This window comes from Vanessa cardui, chromosome 23, assembly GCF_905220365.1.
Source record: "Vanessa cardui chromosome 23, ilVanCard2.1, whole genome shotgun sequence".
Taxonomy (NCBI): Eukaryota; Metazoa; Arthropoda; class Insecta; order Lepidoptera; family Nymphalidae; genus Vanessa; species Vanessa cardui.
Window position 1 is genome coordinate 7,879,324 of NC_061145.1, and position 20,870 is coordinate 7,900,193.

Consider the following 20,870-nt stretch of genomic DNA (forward strand, 5'->3'; position numbering starts at 1 on the left):
TAAGTGCTTGTAAAAGCCTACTTGAATAAAGCATATTTTGATTTTGATTTTGGCAGTTTCGTTTAAGGTGAAGAGTTCTAATAGTTACGAAGCTACACATCAATCAGAGTTCCAACCCAAAAACATCTAACTCAATCTAAATATTTTCATTGACATCACGGAAATTATTTCTAGTTGTATAATTATAAATCGCTTAATAATTTACTTGAGCAGTTATTAAATACACAGGAATGTATGTTTACAATTAAAAAACGAAGTATAAATATCGATTACATAAACATTAAAAACACTTTATAGATAACGTCAAAACAGGTCTTACGAAATGTACATGTTTCAATGCCAGGGGGGGGGTAATGGTAAATAAATAAATAAACAGTTTCGACCTTGAATTGACAGGTGTCATGTTCAAGGTCACGTTTGTTTTAGTGTCATTGGTCGCGATGTATTTTTTTTTTATTCAGATTGATTCGGATTCGTGAAATATGGCGATTTCAATATCAGCGAAATTGTTATCAGAACTTTTTAAGTCAAATTAAATCGATTTAAGTACCCATTTATAATGGGGGAGGGGAGCTGTAATGTATTATCAATAAAAATATATTATTCAAGAACCGATTGCAGTAAATATTTAATTTTAATGTTTATATAAGGCTTTATCTTCATGCCTTGTTTACAATTTTTCCATTCAACATAATTGATTCCATAAAATATATTAAGGTTAGTTAATCATCCAAAAAAAGGTAAATTAGTTTACTAATTATTTTAACAACTACAATTTAAAAATTTTGAAATTTTACATTTATCCTAAAAAGGTGGTACCTAAAATGGTTTCAGTTATTCCAGAGATCTTGCTACATATAAAAAATATGTGAAGATAAATGCAATGATTATGATTAAAATCGTATCGTCTAATTCAATTCATATATCATCATAGGTCTTATCTTCTAAGGTTGGTGGTACATTGCCAACAAAATGATTGACGTATATCATCAAGCGCTCGTGCATTTGCACGGTACTAACCACTTAACATTAAGCTTTACCTACCCTAGTCCCTACCCTACATCCCTCTAACTATTCTATACACATATTAGTTGTCGTCCAGCTTTGCTTGTGTTTTAGTGAGTTTATTGTCACTTGTTAGGCAAAAAAGTAGCCTATGTTAACCTTGGAGTTCAAGTTTGCTTCATAGCAAATTTCATCAAATTCGGTTCACAAAACACACACACACACAACGACAGACAGACAGGCAGAGATACTTTCACATTTATAATAATATAGATATAGATTTTAGAAATATTAAATAATAGGCTATTTGACTGGTTTTTAAAATCCATATTTTATATTATTTAGTAAAAGTTTAGGAACCCAGTAAAAGTTGTGTTTTTTATTTCTAGTACATATTTGCCGAAAAATATCATATTAAAAATTCCATATTTAAATAGCGCGCAAAAACGCTACTTGGACAATATGGCGCTGCAATGAGGTCGGTGACGTCACTTTCCTATATTTTAATCTGTGGTTCATACAGTAGAAAAGCAAAGTTTATAAGAAAGTGACTTTTTTGTGTCACGTGACAAACGTTTGAAAAAATGCATTTTTATTTATGGATTTCTGAAATTTCTGAAGTCAAATAGCCTATTAAAATTAAGACATAATATGTAGTAATAATTAAATATATGTGACAATAGTTGGGATGAAAACGAAGGTATGCAATGTAGGTTGCCGGATGTTGCTGCCATTGCAGACGGGAAACTCTTAGCACCGTCTGGATCCGGTCTGAAGTTTAAGCGGAGCTCATACTCGTTCACGGATTCCTGGCGATTATGTGCAACAAAAAAAAAACTAACATTGGATTAAAAAAAAAACTCTAAACTGCCAGTATTTAAATAATAATCGTTTACCAAGTAACTTTCCGCTGTATCGCTACGAATCGTTGAGTGATTTATGGACTGGACTAACTTGTTTCGATACAATTATTTATAAAAAAAACATATATTTTTTTTTAAGATCGAAAATTATAATAATAAAAGATATGAATTTTATAAACAATTTGATTTCCGTAAACTGATCTTAAACTGGTATTAATTTCTAATTCCATTTAGGTATATTGTTTTCAGAAAATTACCAAAAATAAATTGAAAAGACGTAGAGCACTGGTTGATCGATAATAAAATTTAAGAAAATTGAACTTGGCTTTTATCAACTTCTCCCTGATTATATTTCACGGTGGTAGTGGTACTGGATTACCATCCACTCATTACATGCTTTAACACCAAACAGAGTGCCTTAGCTTGCGTTGTAGGGTGTTGGTTGTCACGAGTGAGGAAAAACAAATAGCCAATGTCTTTTCTTAGAGGTCATGTTTTCTTCATACCAAATTTCATCAAATTCATTTCAGTGGTTTGGTCGTGAAAGAGCGATAGATGGACAGACAGTATAGATTTTTGTGTTGCGGGTTCAAGAGCAATTGAGCCACTATTAATTGCAACTATTTAAATTGCCTGTCTCTGGATTGTGGTGACCACTCCAAAAAGGTCCATTTGCCTGACAACCAACCTATTTGGAATTAAAAAAAAAAACAATTAGACGTTTAGTCGAATAATGATCTCAATAGAAATATTTACAATGAGTGTGTTTGTGTTAGTGACCAGTTCGCCCTGACTACAAAGGTTAGATGGCTATCGTTCTGGGTTAAAAAATGAGAATTTTAAAATCTAGGTTAAGTTTACGTAAGTACGTATTGATCGTAATTAACAGTTACATGTAAAAAAAAGAAAAGAATATTCTATACTATCTACTTAAAAGTCGATTTACGATTATATAACGTATTTATAGTCATTGGTATATTTGGAGCCGGTGTCAGTGGGTTGAAAGGTATAGTGATATACTTGCTTGTGTTTTTTTAAATATCAAGGTATGATAGTAAGCAAACGTCACCAGTTACTTCTTCGTCTTCTTCTTATGGCAGGCATAAAGTCATTTAATCATTTATTGTGTTATTGTGGTTTGCCTTTCAACTAAGCTTGCTTCATTTTGCATTTGCTTTGGTATTTAGCGTCATTCTGAGTCCAATGACTCTTATACATACGGTTTGAAGCAGGTGACGTTAAGATCTGAAAGCAAACACGTTCTTTGTGCTTGCAATTACACTGGCTCACTCTTCAAACTAAAAAATATCTCTATTAAGTAATGCTATTTGTATAATAGCGTGTTATTTATTTATTATTAGTTGTGTCCGCGTGCGCGTTTGAATTAAACTGAAAGTTTATACATAATTCTGAAAATAAAATTAGCCTAAGTTACTCCTTATTAAAACAGTGAATGTTGCGTCGAAATCGGTCCAGTCGTTTCAGAAGTTATATGTTATGACAATAGTGTAAACCCGGTAAATGCGAAGCCCATCTTAGCTATTTATATCGTAATATTCTACACTAAAACCTCCTCCGAAACTCAATGCATGTTTTGCTATTTAACATAAATATATAACATACAACATGGAGGAAGTGTCGTTGCTCCTAAGACTTCAAGAAATCCCTACTACCGGTAAAATTTTCTTTAATCATGATGTATCATTGCTTATCAAAGGCTGTCTCTCCCATTGATAAGATTTAAAGTTTATTGCACCACGCTGCTTAAAAGCGGATACATTTAACTATTTTCTTTTTTTTTTTTTTTAATATCGACTTAAGCCAATGCTTAATGGCAATACAATTATTGCCAGTATTTGATTTTAGTAAAAAAAATATCAATACATTTTATTACAATGACGCAAAAATTAAATGTCATCGTCGAAATATATTTATTATCAAGGCCTTTCGAGTCTTTATTGATTTTAAGATAAAAACGCTTGTAATTGAAACTGACAGTCGGTATTAGTTTTTTATACATTGAAAAGTAAAATATTTAACTATATGTACACATTTTAATTAAAAAAAAAATCGATTTTATTAATAACATACCCTGTTATTGTATCAATAACTTCATACAAAATACACCTTTTGTATACGAGATGTTTTTCTGAGGATAAGAAAAAAATCGATCATGTCGTTTTTGAAATAAGAACAACCTCCTTACAATAATTCATTACTAAACAAAACACAATACTATCTTTTTTATTTCGATTAAAATAAAAAAGGACACTTTCCTTGGACAATTGTTACCTATACCTAGTACTTTTCTTCTAGCAATTTTTTAAGAACGTAAATTTAATTAAATTCCGTATTATTCTTTAAGATTTCGCCCCCGAGCCATGTACAGTGTACTGGAATAAAAACTAATAAAAAATAACCTCTGTTACTGCAGGGGACCATAAAAAACCTCTAGGAAAAAATAACATCGATCGTTTGCTCCATTGCGGCGTGAAAAAGGATACGCAGACTTACTTATAACATCGTGTACTAGCGATCCGACCCGGCTTTGCACGGTTACTATAACTGATACCAAAATATACTACAGAATATGTTTATTTACGACATCACATTAGAAACTTCTATAATTAACAATGTTTCGTTAATATAATGTCCATGTATTATATACATAAACCTTCCTCTCGAATCACTCCATCTATTAAAAAAGACCGTATCAAAATCCGTTGCGTAGTTTTAAAGATATAAGCATAGGGATGTAGGGACAGAGAAAGCGACTTTATTTTATACTATGTAGTGATATAAGCAACAAAGATATTTTTGTTTACGTCTAACGAAGCATGCTCCATATTTATCACTGCCTATTATAAAACAAAGTCCCCCGACCGCGTCTGTTTGTCTGTATGTTAACGATAATCTCTAAAACTATTGAACGGATTCTCGTGCGGTTTTTACTTATAATTAATCAATTAATTATTTCTAGAATTAGTTTTACTCTTTCTCTAATTGCACTAGGCTGGATTGGATTCACTCGGGATCATAGAGTGGAATGTTTCATAAGTTGATTTTTTTTTATGGAATAGGATGACGGACGAGCATTTGAGCCACCTGATGGTAAGTGGTCACCATCAACCATAGACAATGACGTTGTAAGAAATATTAATTATTCCTAACATCGTCAATGCGCCACCAACCTTGGGAACTAAGATGTTATGTCCCTTGTGCCTGTAGTTAAACTGGCTCAGTCACCCTTCAAACCGGAACACAGCAATACTGCGTACTGTTGTTTAGCGGTAGAATATCTGATGAGTGGGTGGTACCTACCCAGGCGGGCTTGCACAAAGCCCTACCATCAATTAAGTTTAAGACGTCGCAGAACTGCCGAAGTGAATGTATATATTCATCTAATTACAAATTATGTATTTGTCTGTCAAATATTTAAAATAAACCTTATAAAACAAATTACAGTCCGTCTTATGGCCCGTTGTCAATAGGGTTTCATATAATCGGAATTTGCGATTGCACAGGGTCTTGCTGATAACATTCTTGCCACCATTCCACGAAGTTACGTTTTGCAAGGTAATTTATGTTGATTTTTATAACTGTCCTTTCAATATAAGTGATTGATACATTAATAAAATATTTATCGTTATTAATTTATATATTTTATCCATTTTATTTGTCTTTTCCGGCGAGAGCATGTTTTTTTTTTTTTTTATTTACATAATCCTGGCAAACGATCTTATGTGTGGTAACACACAACACGCAAATCGATTCTAAATAATCTGATCCAGAAACCCTACAAGTCCATAAACACAGGAAAAGGGTAACAAGTATATGCTTTTACGGTTTTGTTTATTGTTTACATTTATACATACATACATCATACATTAAACGTTGATGAATCTTTTAAAATATCAAAGTTAAATACAAACAGAATCGAGCGTATTTTTACTCGATAAGAAATCGGGGTTTAATAATAAATTTAAATCGATTCTTTGCTAAACACTTTTTAATTTAAAAAAGAAACACCTAATCTGATCATAGGTAAAAAGAAAAGTAAGGTGTTTTTTTTCACATAAACCTTAAATTAATTATTTAAAAAAACGTGATTCTACTGCTTCCAGTTGAGTATTTGAATTTAATACAGAAGCTTCCCAAAACGAATAAGTAGTTACGATTTTAGATTATTGTATGTATTATAGTTGTCAACCTTCGTTCGGTTCGCGGTCACCATCAGCTGACGCGCATATTGGCCATGCCCAGTATCTATACTCTATTCCAACCATAACAGAAAAAAATAAAAAAAACATTTGACAGCAAATTGACGCATTCTAATTGGTCGAGGGCTTGATTAATCTATGATATTCATTATGGCTTAATTAAAATGGCGTTTTTAACGAAACTGTTTGGAATTTTAAAAGTAAAATTAAAGTGGAAATAAGTGGTTAGGTGCCATAGTATTGTATTATAATTATAAATAAAGACTTATTAATCATAAACATGACATACGTATATCTAAGATTTATTTATCTTTACTCCTACTTTAAATGGAATAGGCTATACATAAATAAAATATAATACCTTAAATGAAATTATGAAGTTTGGATGCTGAGTTCGATAGGGCTAAATGAAAGCAGATTAAAAAGTGAAGGTCACTGGTTATTATCATCATCCTGTAAAGAAATGTATTTACTGTGATAGTATCCATAAATAAAAAAAAATAAAACTGTAATATCCTAAAAAACTATGATTATAAACAAACTTATTCCAAATCCAAATTAATATTTTTAAATTGAATCTAATTAAAATACTATTATTACTAAATACGTGTAGACATGACTTTATTAATGTGACTAGATCTTACGTCGTTAAGCCTTAGGCAATGATCAGGAAAAAGTGTTGGCGCGAAATCAGAATCTATGGTTAATACTAGACGTGTATTTTTCTCACGTGCGCTATTGGATTAGTTTTGCGGAAACCATACAACAAGGAACTCTTTCTTCTTCCGCTAATATAATGTATCCGCATAAAAATCAGTCCGTGTACAAAATAATTAAATAAGTGTGTAATGTCACTCAGAAGACTAAAGATAAAGGATAATGATGTATATTTTCAATAAAATATCTAAATATACCATTACGTATATGCATACTAAACTCCTATCAGACAGAAGGATTTTGGAGTGTTGATTGGATGTATGTCGTAATTTATATATGTTTTATTGCTGGGTTGACGTTGAGGATAATGAAAGTCACTAACTGACGTTGAAATTATACGGACTGTGACGCACTTGATAGACACTCTGTATTACATATGCAATGCTTCGACTTTTATACATGATACATGCGAAAGAATATGAGATACACTGATGTGAAATTTTATTTTTGTATTTTAGTCATAGAATATGTAACATTACTAACTGTTTACTTTAATACCTATGTGCATATACGGCACAGTTTCATTGCCGTTTTTAACTAACACAAAAAATATATAATAAACTCTACCTTTTTATTATATAGAGAGGAGGATGAGGAAAAAGGCAACGTGATGGTAAGTGGTCACCACCGCTTATAGACATTGACAATGTAAGAAATATCAATCATGACATTGCCTAAGCGCCATCAACCTTGGGGGTATATGATGTCCCTTGTGCATGTCATTATGCTCCCTCACCCTTCTCAACGAAACGAAAGAATATTAAGATTTTCTGTTTAGGTGGACAAACGAAATTAATAGGTTGAGGTGGACATATTAACTAAAAAAAGAAGTTATGATATAAGAGCCTCTTTTTTAATTCGTATAAATTTTTATGTAACGTAGCTAGCTCGCTAACTTAAACTACCTTAACTAAAATCATTTTCTAACCAATTTTTTTAGACAAGCCTCCTGAGTTTCGACCTTCGCCTAAAAACTTAAGCATTCATTGTCAAAGATATTGCGTCTCAAAAACCCGTAACTAGAGACTTGATATTCCTACTTAGTGTCCAACTCTAACTTATAATTGTTCTTGAAGTTGATTAAAATGTCAATAGTATACTATTACAAATATTTAGAATACAATACATTGTACAGACAATAATTTACATTCCTAATAAATATGTTAACAGCTAAACATAGTGATTCTAGTTTATTACGAAGAAGTTTTCCTTGTCTAGTTTCGTCCTTCGTTTAAACTCTTAATTTATTCAGATTTCGTTAATAAAACCCCAAGATAACCTTCTGGGAATTGAATATTATTTACATTGAAGGACTTTATAAAATTTTCTTTATTTTTAGCGTCAATAATAAAACGGTTTGTTAAAAGTTACAGGTTCGATTATCAAAGGCTTATCGTCCCCACTGCTTAGCTTCGAAATGGTAATTACGAATATTGGTAATCCCTTAAAATGGAGCATAGCTACAATTTTTCTTTTTTTTTTTGTCAAAGATAATCTGGCTAATCGCTAACTTCCTTACTGAATGTTATATATAAAAATACTTTGGATGTGTATTTATTATACATTTGAACTAAAACGGTATAACTGTTTGTATCTAGACAGTAAATGCCTATTAAGAAATTAAAAAGTAAATGCGATCCTGATGTTCATCGCTTGTAGTCACTGACTGGAAATTATGATCATAATTTTGAATTTAGAAACTTGATCAACGTTGCACTCACAGGTAATTTCTTAAAACTAGCTTGAGTATATATTATATTTATAACCTTATTTGTAATTTTTGTTTTGAATCATTCAACACAAATAATATGTCAATAATTTAGAATCCTCTAGAAACATAACAAACTCAAACTTGTTTTTGTTTTTATAAATAATTGAAACGATTATCTGAGACATGGCTGATTTCCGCGTTACGTAAGATGGTTCGGTTTCAAACGAAACGAATTAAGTATCATTATGTATTATTGTCTTCACCGGAGACAGGACTTGTTATTTTTTTGCCCGGAAAATTGGAGTTTCGTTTCAATGGGGAAAAGCATTCAACGTTTTCGTAATTTGTGCTGTAATTTTTCTTTTTCAGTGCTATAAAATCATTCAATTCCTCGACGCAAGAAATTCTTTGAAAAAAATCAAATCGATAATTTAAGTTTGTAAAATAAATCCGCTCGGCTTCAAACAAGTGAATTTTACGATTATTAACTCAGGAATAAAGTAGCTAGTGATTTTTCATAATTGTATCATTAATTGTAGACGTTACCTGATACAGAAATAAACAAATTTGGTTTTATAATATCAAGAAAAACGGTTCGACTATCTTTTCAACCGACTTCAAAAAGGAGGAGGTTATCAATTCGTTCGACACTGGCTCCAAATATAACAATAACTATAACTACGTTATATAATCGTAAATCGACTTTTAAGTAGTCTAATATTTTTCATTTCATTTTACCTAGGAGGACTCTCAAAAATATGTTAAATATGCAATTATTTTTATTACTTTTTAGTGCATTTTAATTTGTTTTAAAATACTGTTTTGTTTGAAGTCGGTTTTTCTTTTTGTTAAAATTTTATTTATCATTTAATAATAGAAGTTAGGCTAAAGCTTATGCATATTATTAACTATAGTATATTGACGAATTCGTTTCATTACTTTGTCTATTAATGACAAAACGTATTTTAATAGATTTGATTTTATTAAGAAATTGTATGATTGTGTAAGTTAGCTTACTAAGTATACTGTAGGTACAGCAAGTAACAAATGTATTTTGACTATAGTAATAATTAAATAAAACATGGATTTTAATTCATCGGGCATGTTTCTGGATGGGTACGAACAATATACTGTCAAATGGCAACATTTTATATTGATGTGTTACTGTCATATTGAAGGATGAGTATGATAAGAAGGATGAGACGAGTTTGATTATATGGAAAAAGGACGCGATACCTTTGATTCCATGGTTGATAAAATTGCTAGTACTTTTTTTTTTATGGCATAGGTGGCAAACGAGCAGGAGGCTCACCTGATGGAAAGTGACTACCACCGCCCATAGACATCTGCAACACCAGGGGGCTTGCAGGTGCGTTGCCGGCCTTTAAGAAAGGAGTACGCTCTTTTCTTGAAGGTTCCCATGTCGTATCGGTTCGGAAAAACCGCCGGCGAAAGCTGGTTCCACAAAGTAGTTGTGCGGGGCAGAAAATGTTTGAGAAATCGCGCTGTTGTGGATTTTCGGACATCAAGGTGGTGCGGGTGAAACTTAGAATTTTGGCGAGATGTCCGAAGGTGAAATTCAGCAGCCGGGATTAATCCGAACAATTCCTCGGAACATTCCCCGTGAAAAATTCGGCAGAAGATGCAGAGTGATCCAACATCTCTACGCAAAGCCAAAGGATCAAGGAGATCGGAAAGGGCTTGATCGTCGATAACTCGGGCCGCTCTACGTTGGATGCGGTCAAATGGAAGGAGCTGGTACTGGGGAGCACCCGCCCAGAGGTGAGAGCAGTACTCCATGTGAGGCCGAATTTGCGCCTTGTAAAGTTTTAGGCGATGGGCCGACGTGAAATACTGTCTCGCCTTGCTGAGCTTTTTTGAAGCCAATTTGGCTTTAAATTTTTAGTAATTTTTAGTATGAAGAGTATTTTGTATTTGTAACACAGAGTATTTATGGGCGAAGCTGACGTAGGATGAATAGCTTCATTTGTTTGACCACAGTCCTTAAATTGAAAATTAAAAAAAGAAACGTCATTCATCGTTTCTCTTGTACTTTGACGCCTGAACTGCACACCCAATATAGTCAGCAAGTATACATTTTAAGTAGATGGTATAGCGATGCAGTGAATACGACAGATCGGTCACGTAGACACGCGAATCCCTAATGGAAGTGATTTTAAAACGATTAAATCGTTAATTAAATATTACTTAAATATCCACGCGCTGTGTTTTATGCCCCAGAAAAATACATTATTAATTGTCAAACTATTTTGTGTTAGTAACACTATTACATACACATATCTATAACATACTTTAATATGTATTTATTATTCTCTTCTTATTATAGATCAGACATTACGGTGATTTGCAATTGCAAGGGATTGTGATCCATATCATACGAAATATTAATGACCTGATAACTTAAATACTCGCGATGATATATGTGAGGAACCTGGAAACTAAAAAGACCTCGAGACCGTATCCTGAACGCTTAGGATCTGAAAGGAAAACTAAATTTAAATCGTATAAAGGAACTAGTCCTTTCCACACTCTTGCAGTTTGCTACCAGATCGTACAATTGGATTATTTAGTCACAGTGTGTATAGATTACCTTGCATAATCGGACATAAAAATAAAACATTATTAGTACGAACTAATTAAAAATTATCTGTAACCTACTGTATTGACAGTTTTGTTAGTCTACATTTATTAAAAAAATAAAAAACAAAATGGCCTCTTGTCATTTTACGGCAAAACTGCTTAACAGTGTCGTCAGTAAAGCAATTCGAAAGTTAAAAAAAGACAAAATATATCGTTTAGTACCTGGTTGAAACTAAGTTGCCCTCACTATTTAATATGTATTAAATTACAGATGTAAAATTGGAATTTAATATCCCGTTTGTTTTAATATAATAAGGAGAATAAATTTAAGCAATTTTATGTAAAGTCGCACACAATAGAAAGAACGCCTAAGGGTGTCAAAACGCTTTTTCTTTACGCGTCGTTTTCGAATAGTTTATTCTGATGTAAAACGCTTGAAATAAACGCGTTATTTACAAAAATAAGGTTGCCTGGACTCATGACAACCGTGCTTATCAAATTTGTTAATAAGATTTCATTTTGTATAATGTGTGTATAAAATAAATAAGCTGTAGAGCATGTATAAGTCTGTCTAGAAAGGTATACCAGTAGTAGTATACCTTTCTAGACAGACTTATGCGCATCTCAAAGGCTCCCTTCGTAAGGAAAACATTACACATCAGACACCTACAGCGTTTCCGACGGCGGAAACGAGGTCCCCGATTAGTGACGTCACGAAAACGGTCGAGAAGTCAATTAAACAATGCTACGAACAGAACCGTTCCCCTCCCCACCGACTACGCCCTGACCCGAAGTGCGATCTCATAGCGGACATCCTAGATGAACGTTGGGCGTTGGGCTAAAACTTCAAGACATATTTGTTCTCGTCCCCACGCTTGGTGACGCTGTTAAGGCATGTAGGGATAACTGAAAAAATAAAACATGACTACCTAGAGTACTACGTTAGGATTAGGACGCGGACGTGGCGGTTAGGGATTTATCATCTAAAATTTACGATTCAAAATTACTTGTCGAATAGTTTTGAATTCGCATTCCTATAGGTGTATAGTTAGCGCCAGTACTTTTTAATTTATCAGCCAGTAATTTAGTAAATGTATGCGTCATATCTAGTACTTGACTTCCTACCGCTTTGTTATTATTTTATTTAGTTTTTCATAAACAATGTTAAATAGATAATCTTGGATTGTTTATAAAAGGAGACACGTTCTAAAATAGGTGAAGCTGTAGCTTATCTTTTATTTTTATTATTAAATAAATATGAAATCATTAAAAAATTAAGAATGTGTGAAATCACTAAAAACTTTATAAAAGTAATATGCCTTTGGAAAAATACCTAATTTAAAATAAATACAAAATATATTGAACTATTAGTGAAACAAGCCTGAAATATTTATAAAAAAAATAATAACTGATCTTTATATTAACATATTTGTTTTTCAATATTGCTTTATTTCAACATCAAAAACAGCAGTATTTTTTTTCCAAATTGGCAACATTTACTATATTAGTATAAGATAATAGTCGTAAGTGGCGGTCTATAGACATTGGAAATATAAGAAGTATAAATCATACTGCCTATAAAAATATTTCTTTAGCAATTTGGGACCCAAGATTCTGTCCCTTTGCCTTTTTCTTTCGAACCGGCCGACAGCAATAAAAAAATATAGAATTTTCGCTATACAATAACTGATGATTGGCTGAAATCCATTTAGACAGACACAAACTTCTATATATAGAGATATTTTCTAAAAACTCCTGACTCTTTGGAAAAGATCGTAAAATGTCTGCGATGAAAAATATTAAACTGAATCGAACCCGGGACCTCGGATTGATGTAACCATGAAAACCGGTGAACACAAAACTCACCCACGGAGGTCGTCTTAGGGAAAGACAAATCGGTAACTCTGATTCTTCTCCGGATATTTTAATTCAGTGGCGGATTAATAGGTTAAGTAGGCTGGAGACTAGGGCGGCAGATTTAGAGGGGCGGCAAATTTATCCCAAATTTGTTATTATCTTACAGAAATAAAAAAAAAATACCTCTGATTATATGTATTCACGTTACGTCCGTAATCCATATACTCGTCACTAGGTACATAGCGGGTTGGAAAAATAATCTAGTAACTGACAGAAATATCACCTAGTTTACAATCACAGTAATAACGGAAACAAACCGATGTAATGAGGACGATACAAACACAAATCATAAATGTTGCAAAAAAAAAGAAGAGGCGGCAAAAATTGGATAGCCTACTGGCCTACTAGTGGCAGATTTGTAAATCCGCCACTGGTTTAATTCCTTTCAAAAGAAAAATTTAATCTTGATCGACCGAATTACTTGTAAGATTTGCTGCGTTTTTCTGACCAACAACTTTTATTGAAAATAGATTCCAAATATTAATTCTAATATTTGATAATGAGTTATTCCGCCGTAGAACCAATCATCCGAATTCATTTTCAAATAAGTAGTCAGCAGATATTCGCATAGATTTAAATCCTAATTGTTCTGTACTTTTATATTCCTAGTATAGGAAAAATTGTTTTACGATCAAGCCTACGAATTAAATTTAATCAAAACTACTATTGTATTTTCTCTAGTACTAAAATAGGTTGGAAGAATCGAACACTAACATATGAAGTTAAAAAAACTGATATTTATATAGGTACAATGTTTGTGTTTGCAACTTTGCTTACTTTTGCGGAGGTCCTCTGTCTAGAGCCAATACTGGGTGTGAAATCAGGCCATGTTTACTATGAAATCACACTGTTATCAGAACTGAACCAACATATAAAATGTCAATTCCATAGAATAGTAGAATATGTATCTAAATCATTTTTCAAGCTTTGACATAGTATAATTAATACACATTGAAAGTTAGGCTTGCTTGTATGAAATCAAGCTGTATATTTAATACTAGAGACCCGCCGCGACTTCGCAAGGGTACTTGATATACATATATATGACCAAATTACATAACATCATTATAAATTTTAGCCTATATGTTATTCTAATGTACAACCTATATTACTATAAAATTTCATTCAAATCCGTTCTAGTTTTTTCGAGAACGAGTAATAAACGTAAATCCATCCTCATAAAACTTTCGTATTTAAAATATAAGTAGGATAGGATAGCTATACGATTGATATGATTTTTTTATATACAACAACGATCTTTTATCAGAATAATTTAATTACATTGCAATTTACATAAATAACTTGTACGTATACTAACAAACTATTAATCTAAATTCATACGATTATGACATGTGTAATTTTTGTTTCAAAGCGATTTTTTTATGTCTACTATTTGTGCCAGTTGATGTTTCGATTATTGTAATTGAGATTAATTTGAATGGTTGTCAATTAAGAGTAATTTGACAGTTCATTCGATTTATAATTCGTCCAAGGCTATAAAGATTATATAAAATTATAAATACATTCCCAATTTTTTAAAATATACCCTAATTTTAGAGAAACATGATCAGTATATTTACGCTGGTCCCATCAATGGGGTAAATTTTTAAATAAAACTAGTTATTACGGATTTTAATCGCGTATATTAATTATTTTGAACATCCCGACGTTTCGAGCACTTTACAGCGTTCGTGGTCACGGGTAGACTAAGGTGGCATTTTTGGTGTAAATTTTGTAAGTGAGAAGGTCAACACTTAAATAAAAATATTAAATAATAATAAAACTTTCTCCGGCGCGCGCTGCGTCAATTTATATAAGTTTTGTGCAAGTATATTGTTCAAGTAAAAAAACCTTGCCTCAACTTTCATACAGATCATAAAAATACATCGAAAAGTTGATATTCGGTCGTTTTCATTTAGGATTAATAAGAATTGCATTATATTATGTAACTATATTTTTTCTCTGATTGTAAAATAATGGCTAAAGGCTTTCTTACACATTGTTCTCAGTAGATTCCAAATACCTGATAGTTGCTTGAAATTTAATCTAATCTAGTTATAAGACGAAAAACGCTTACGCATGAAGGTTTACGGTCAAATGGAGTTAGTGGTCACTACAGCCCACACACATCAAATTGTAATCACTCCTTACTGTGCTAATGCACCATTGGAACTAAGATATTATGACCCTTGGAACTATAGTTACACTGGCTCACTCAGCTTTGAAACCGGAACACGTCATTTAAGTATTCCTGCTAAGCACTAGATTATTTGACGACCTCCGTGGTCGAGTGGTGTGTACACCGGTTTTCATGGGTACGCCACTCCAAGGTCCTGGGTTCGATTCCCTGCCGAGTCGATGTAGATTACCATTAGTTTTCTATGTCGCCTTGGGTCTGGGTGTTTGTGGTACCGTCGTTACTTCTGATTTTCCAAAACTCAATTGCTTTAGCTACTTACATTGGGATCAGAGTAATGTATGTGATGTTGTCTCATATTTATTTATTTATTTATTTATATGATGATGGGCTTGCACAAAGCCTTACCACTAAGTAAATTGTGTAATTAGTAGTCAATATTCTACTTCTTGTCTATTGATAGATCACTACAAACGTTCGTTCACTATAATTTAAATATTGATACGCCTGACTGGTTATGCATGTGTGTGTAAGCGTCGATTCAATATATTCTGCATTAAATCGCATAAAATTGGTCTGAATCGGTTTTCATTGGCTTCCTTTTATTAATGTTACCATACATTGTAACAATTAATATATAATAGGCTTGATACAAAGAGATTAATTGAGCTAACAGCATAACAGTTTGTTTAGAGACCGTTTCAATGAAATAAACAAGGAATTAAAAAAAAAAACATTTGAGTAAGGCTGATTATACACAAAAGAGGTTTGATAAATCTGATTGTCTAATTTAAATGATAATATTCTTTATTTGTTATTTAAATGCTGTGATTAAAGCACCTTTGCTTTATTTAATCATTCTGATTAAAAGTTTGATAGTTTATTTCGACTTCTTACTTCGCTGCTACAATACGGATCAGTAAATAGTAATCTATCACACATATAATAGATTTTCATTTGACACATGCAGGTTTACTCATGATTTTCTCAAACCGGCCAGTGCTTGGTTGGGTTTGTAACCTCATTCAGGGCCGTATTTAGGGGAGGGCAACTGGTGCAACTGCCCTAGGGCCTCCACATGAGTTCATCAGTTTTAAGCGAGATAACAAATACCCAGATATAGTCAAATTATAATAATGTTACTACTTAATATTTTAAAAGTTACCGATACAAGAAAATAAATCATAGCTAATGATAGAAATAAAAAATATATCGAATTAATTCATAACACAATTATTAGGGTCTTCTCGCTTCTGTTAGTCTAGGAACTCCACTGCTTTGTGGCCCCGGTCCTCCAGGCCTTTAAATCTGACTCTGACCTCATTCTTCTATTCCTATTATTCTAGGCTGCTTAGAGACAAATTCTTATCATAGCAACGACCATGAAACAGGACAAAAGTTAAGTTAAATTACCCAACGCTCTCATTGTTGAGCAAAGCCTCAAGAAATATTTTATCTACGTCTCTATAAAGTACGTATGATATTTTATTGCTATTATAGTAACAATAACAATTTTATGATGAATATAACGTCTTTATAGATACGTTACGAGCATTATTATTTATTGTGATCTATTTTTCACGATACAAGCCACCCACGAACTGAAATTGGGACGCAATATTGTGTTCAAGCTAATAAAAACAAAGTACGAAACAAATATTTATAATTTATTTACTAATTTCAAGACAGACTGGCAAAATGGTCGCCTGACTGTACGTGGTCACAGACATTCATAGATAATAGTAGAAGAAATAATAACCATCTTTAAAACATCACGTTGGAAACTAGATTTACCTTTATGCCTATAGTTACAACCTAACTCGTCCAAATTCGAAACTTGATGCATGGTGGTACAATATGCAGTAAAGTAAAGTAACAGGCTGTTAATTTCCAACTGCTGGGATAAGGCCTCCTCTTCCATTAAGAAATGGGTTGGAACATATTCCACCACGCTGTTCCAATGCGGGTTCGTGGAAGGCACATGTGGCAGAATTTCGATGAAATTAGACACATGCAGGTTTCCTCACGATGTTTTCCTTTACCGCCAAGCACGAGATGAATTATAAACACAAATCAAGCAAATATGTATATATATAGTGGTTCTAACCACTGGGCCATCTCAGTTCAGTACAATATGTAATAAATGTTTAATCTCTGCCTTGCACGACGCCCTCCTACCATGAAATCATCATTTATATATTACTTCTAACAATAACAAAATATTTGTGAGAAAAATTACAATTAAAAAGACGTAATCTCTCAGTTTAAAGAAGGAAAGATGATTGATCGATTTAGTTCCATTTAAGTTATATTTATTGTAATTTAATTTCTACGGAAAAAAGGTCGTATATATTTATTTTGAGATAATCTGCTTCATAATTTAAATAATATTCAACGTTGCTGTTTTAAAATTTATATTCGTAGCAAATACAGGATAACAGCTTTATCATTCGTACGCATAATAATTTTCATATTCATAATTTATCAAAGCGTTGCTCGTTCGTTAAAAAGTAATATACGGTTAATTATAAATATGAAAATACAATGCTTTTTAGTATTATATTTATATAATATATTAATATTATTGAATAATAGCCTTTATCAATCTACAATTAAAATATATAATGCTTTAACAGTTCAAGGCTGTTAATTGCTCATGTACAATAAGTGTGTATAGAACATAAAAGCTATGTTGTTTGATATAAGGACCTAGGACATTATCGGTAATAAGTTATCCTGGGGAAAAATTCTTTGTAATAGCCGGCATTCTGGAACATGGAAGTGTAAGCTGTTAAGCAGGTAAAGCTGTCAATACTGAGCTCATGAGAGTGCACTTGTGATGACCATGTATGACCATGTGTAATTTGCTAGTTTTGATATTCGCCGGCGTGGCCGAAATCGTTCGGGACGAAATCATTAACTTTTGAACCTGACGACCTCCGTGGTCGAATTGTGTGTACGCCACTCCGAAGTCTTGGGTTCGATTCCCAGCCGAGTCGATGTAGAAAATTCTTTAGTTTTCTATGTTGCCTTCGGTGTGGGTGTTTGTGGTATCGTCGTTACTTCTGATTTTCCATACCACAAGTGCTTTAGCTACTTACATTGGGATCAGAGTAATGTATGTGATGTTGTCCAATATTTATTAATATTTATGAACTGTAATAAGAATTGTTATCATTAATTTTTAGTTGTGACATGCTCTCCCATACATCTATAGAGTCACATTCCCTGTTTCCGGCTCCTTTCTTGATATCGTCCAGACAGTCTGTTATTTTTGTTATTGCCTCTTGCCTTATATAACTATAAATTAACAAAATCTAAATTATACAAAATAAAATAATACAGTTTATTAATAATATAATTGCGTCTTAAAACATATTTTATTATAAATGCAAATTATTAATAATGATTAACCTTGAAAAATAATATTTGTTATTTTTGTATCTGTCTGATCGTGAACGACCAATATACATCTTGTAAAACTGTTTAGCTTGAATCCTCTTCACAGGTTAGTGCTAAGCAAAAATTACGCATAAAGATCACAAATAATAATGCCCTAATTACAAATAATAATATATTTTGCACGTGACCCAATGATATTCTAATAAACAGATATGTTATATCCATACTAAGTAAAAAGGATAGCTTGATAAAAAAAATAAGTAAAAGCGATAACTAGATGTTTTAATTACGCAAAACGTATTACTACGTAATTAGACATACGTATTTATACGTAATTACTACGTAATTAGATATACGTATTACTACATAATTACGTATTTAGACTAAAGGCAAACGTCCCAATTGGGACGTTTTCTAGTCTTCACTTTTTGCGTGTTAATAACATATCTTTTTACTAAAACATCATTGACGTGACCTATTATAAAATAATATTAGGTAGGAAAAAATATTGTAATACAATTTTTTCAAAGTAAATTGGAATCAAGTTACTCCATAAATTTTGCTAATAATATTAAAAAGAATCGCTCGTACAAATAAGAACACCTTATAATTATTATGAATGAAAACTTTTTGCTATAAATCTTCGTTATGACATTATAATTACATTATGTCATCGAGCAGAGAAAAAAAAGTTACACTTTACATAGATAAAAAGTATTATTAAAAATTTATATCTTTGTTGAATACTATCATCAGGTATAATGCATCATAATGCACATACTTATTTAGTTTAGATTAAATACGGTCTAATATAAGCGAAATTAAAACAAATTATTATTATTATTTGACGTATTTTTGCAGGTGTGTGATGGTGTGAAATAATAATAACTCAATATGGCGACTACAACTATGGTGGTGTCACCGTTAGCCACGCAACCGACTCCAAAGAACAAACGAAGACTATTTGCTGAAGCTAGACAGAACAGCTTACAGAAGCTAAGTGTGATTTTCGACCATGGACATAAAAACGGTAAGTCCATTTTCAAATGTAAAATTATTTATATTTAAAGTCAGCGCTACACAAAATATTTAGATGACTGGTACAGATTCTAGTTATAGTGTTATAGGCAAAATAAAACTAAAATATATGTATTCTAAATACAATAATAAAAGTTGTGTGTGATCAGTGTGATCGTAAAAATATCGAATAATAGTATTTCAAACTTTTTATATTATGCCAGAGATAAAAAAAAATTGAACCGCTTTTTGATTCCTTTGCCCTCTTTCGGTTCCGATGCCTCGAAGAAGTTATGCAGTATGCATGAATCTTAACAGATTCAAATTCCGTTTACAATTTCGTCGAACTCCGAAGAACGCTTGGCATATGACATAGTAATTGAATATCACGGATATTTTCCTTATTTTCGTTGTGATTTATTTAAATATTGAATCTATCTGTTTGATCGATAATTTATAAGCAATATGTAATATTATTGTTTTTAAACACATGATTATTATTATTTACTTAAATAACAAGTGGGTGACATGGTAAGTGGTCATCATCGCCCGTATTTACACATTGTTACTGTAATAAGTAGTAACATGTTTACTATTATATTCCATCACTAATTCCCCACCAATCTTTGGAATTAAAAAGTTATTAAGGCCCCTTAATGGGCCTTATTTAAACTGTCTTACTTCAAATCGGAGCACGATAATACTAAGTAGTAAGTATTGTTGTTTAACGAAATAACATACCGTAAAGCCTAGTACAATGCCATATAACACCAAGTAGTAAGCCCTATTAATTAGACTATTTCAAAATGACCGAATGGAAAAAAAACAATTAGTCTGAGAAAATTAAAATCAGTTTCATTATAAAGCTATTTTATAGAATAGGGATGGGTATTATTGTTTAAAAACATACGCCTCCAATACAATACAACCATTTGTTTTTAAAAGCGGTTAAGCATCTTGAATAAAACGGTAGTTATTGTAAATCTATATATTTATTATGCCAATAGATGGCATTAGAATCGCCTAAAGCTGTTTAAGATACGCTTTTGCGTGACTACACTATGCCTTGCGGTAAGGTTTTGATATTTTGACGTAACTTGTACAAGGTTGTTATAGTTTAAAATAACTACCATTGTGGTAGAAAATACTTTTTATTTTAACGACACTATTTAAAACAAATATTTTTTAAAAACTTATCTCTAATTTATTTATCAAAATGTAAACGAATATTATAAAATTATTACTGAGGTCACAATTCCGTTAATGTTTCTTAATTAATT

The 20,870-nt window shown here is 32.0% G+C and overlaps 1 protein-coding gene across 1 annotated transcript in view; it reads left to right on the top strand.

Moving 5' to 3' along the window:
- The window catches only part of LOC124539921 (protein phosphatase PP2A 55 kDa regulatory subunit), a 59,665-nt gene that overhangs the window by 11,261 nt on the left and 27,534 nt on the right, over positions 1 to 20,870 (top strand). The window contains exon 2 of the mRNA XM_047117299.1: positions 19,435 to 19,603. Within this exon, the coding sequence (XP_046973255.1) occupies positions 19,468 to 19,603 (136 nt within the window). The 5' untranslated portion in view covers positions 19,435 to 19,467. The remainder of the gene's footprint in view (positions 1 to 19,434; positions 19,604 to 20,870) is intronic.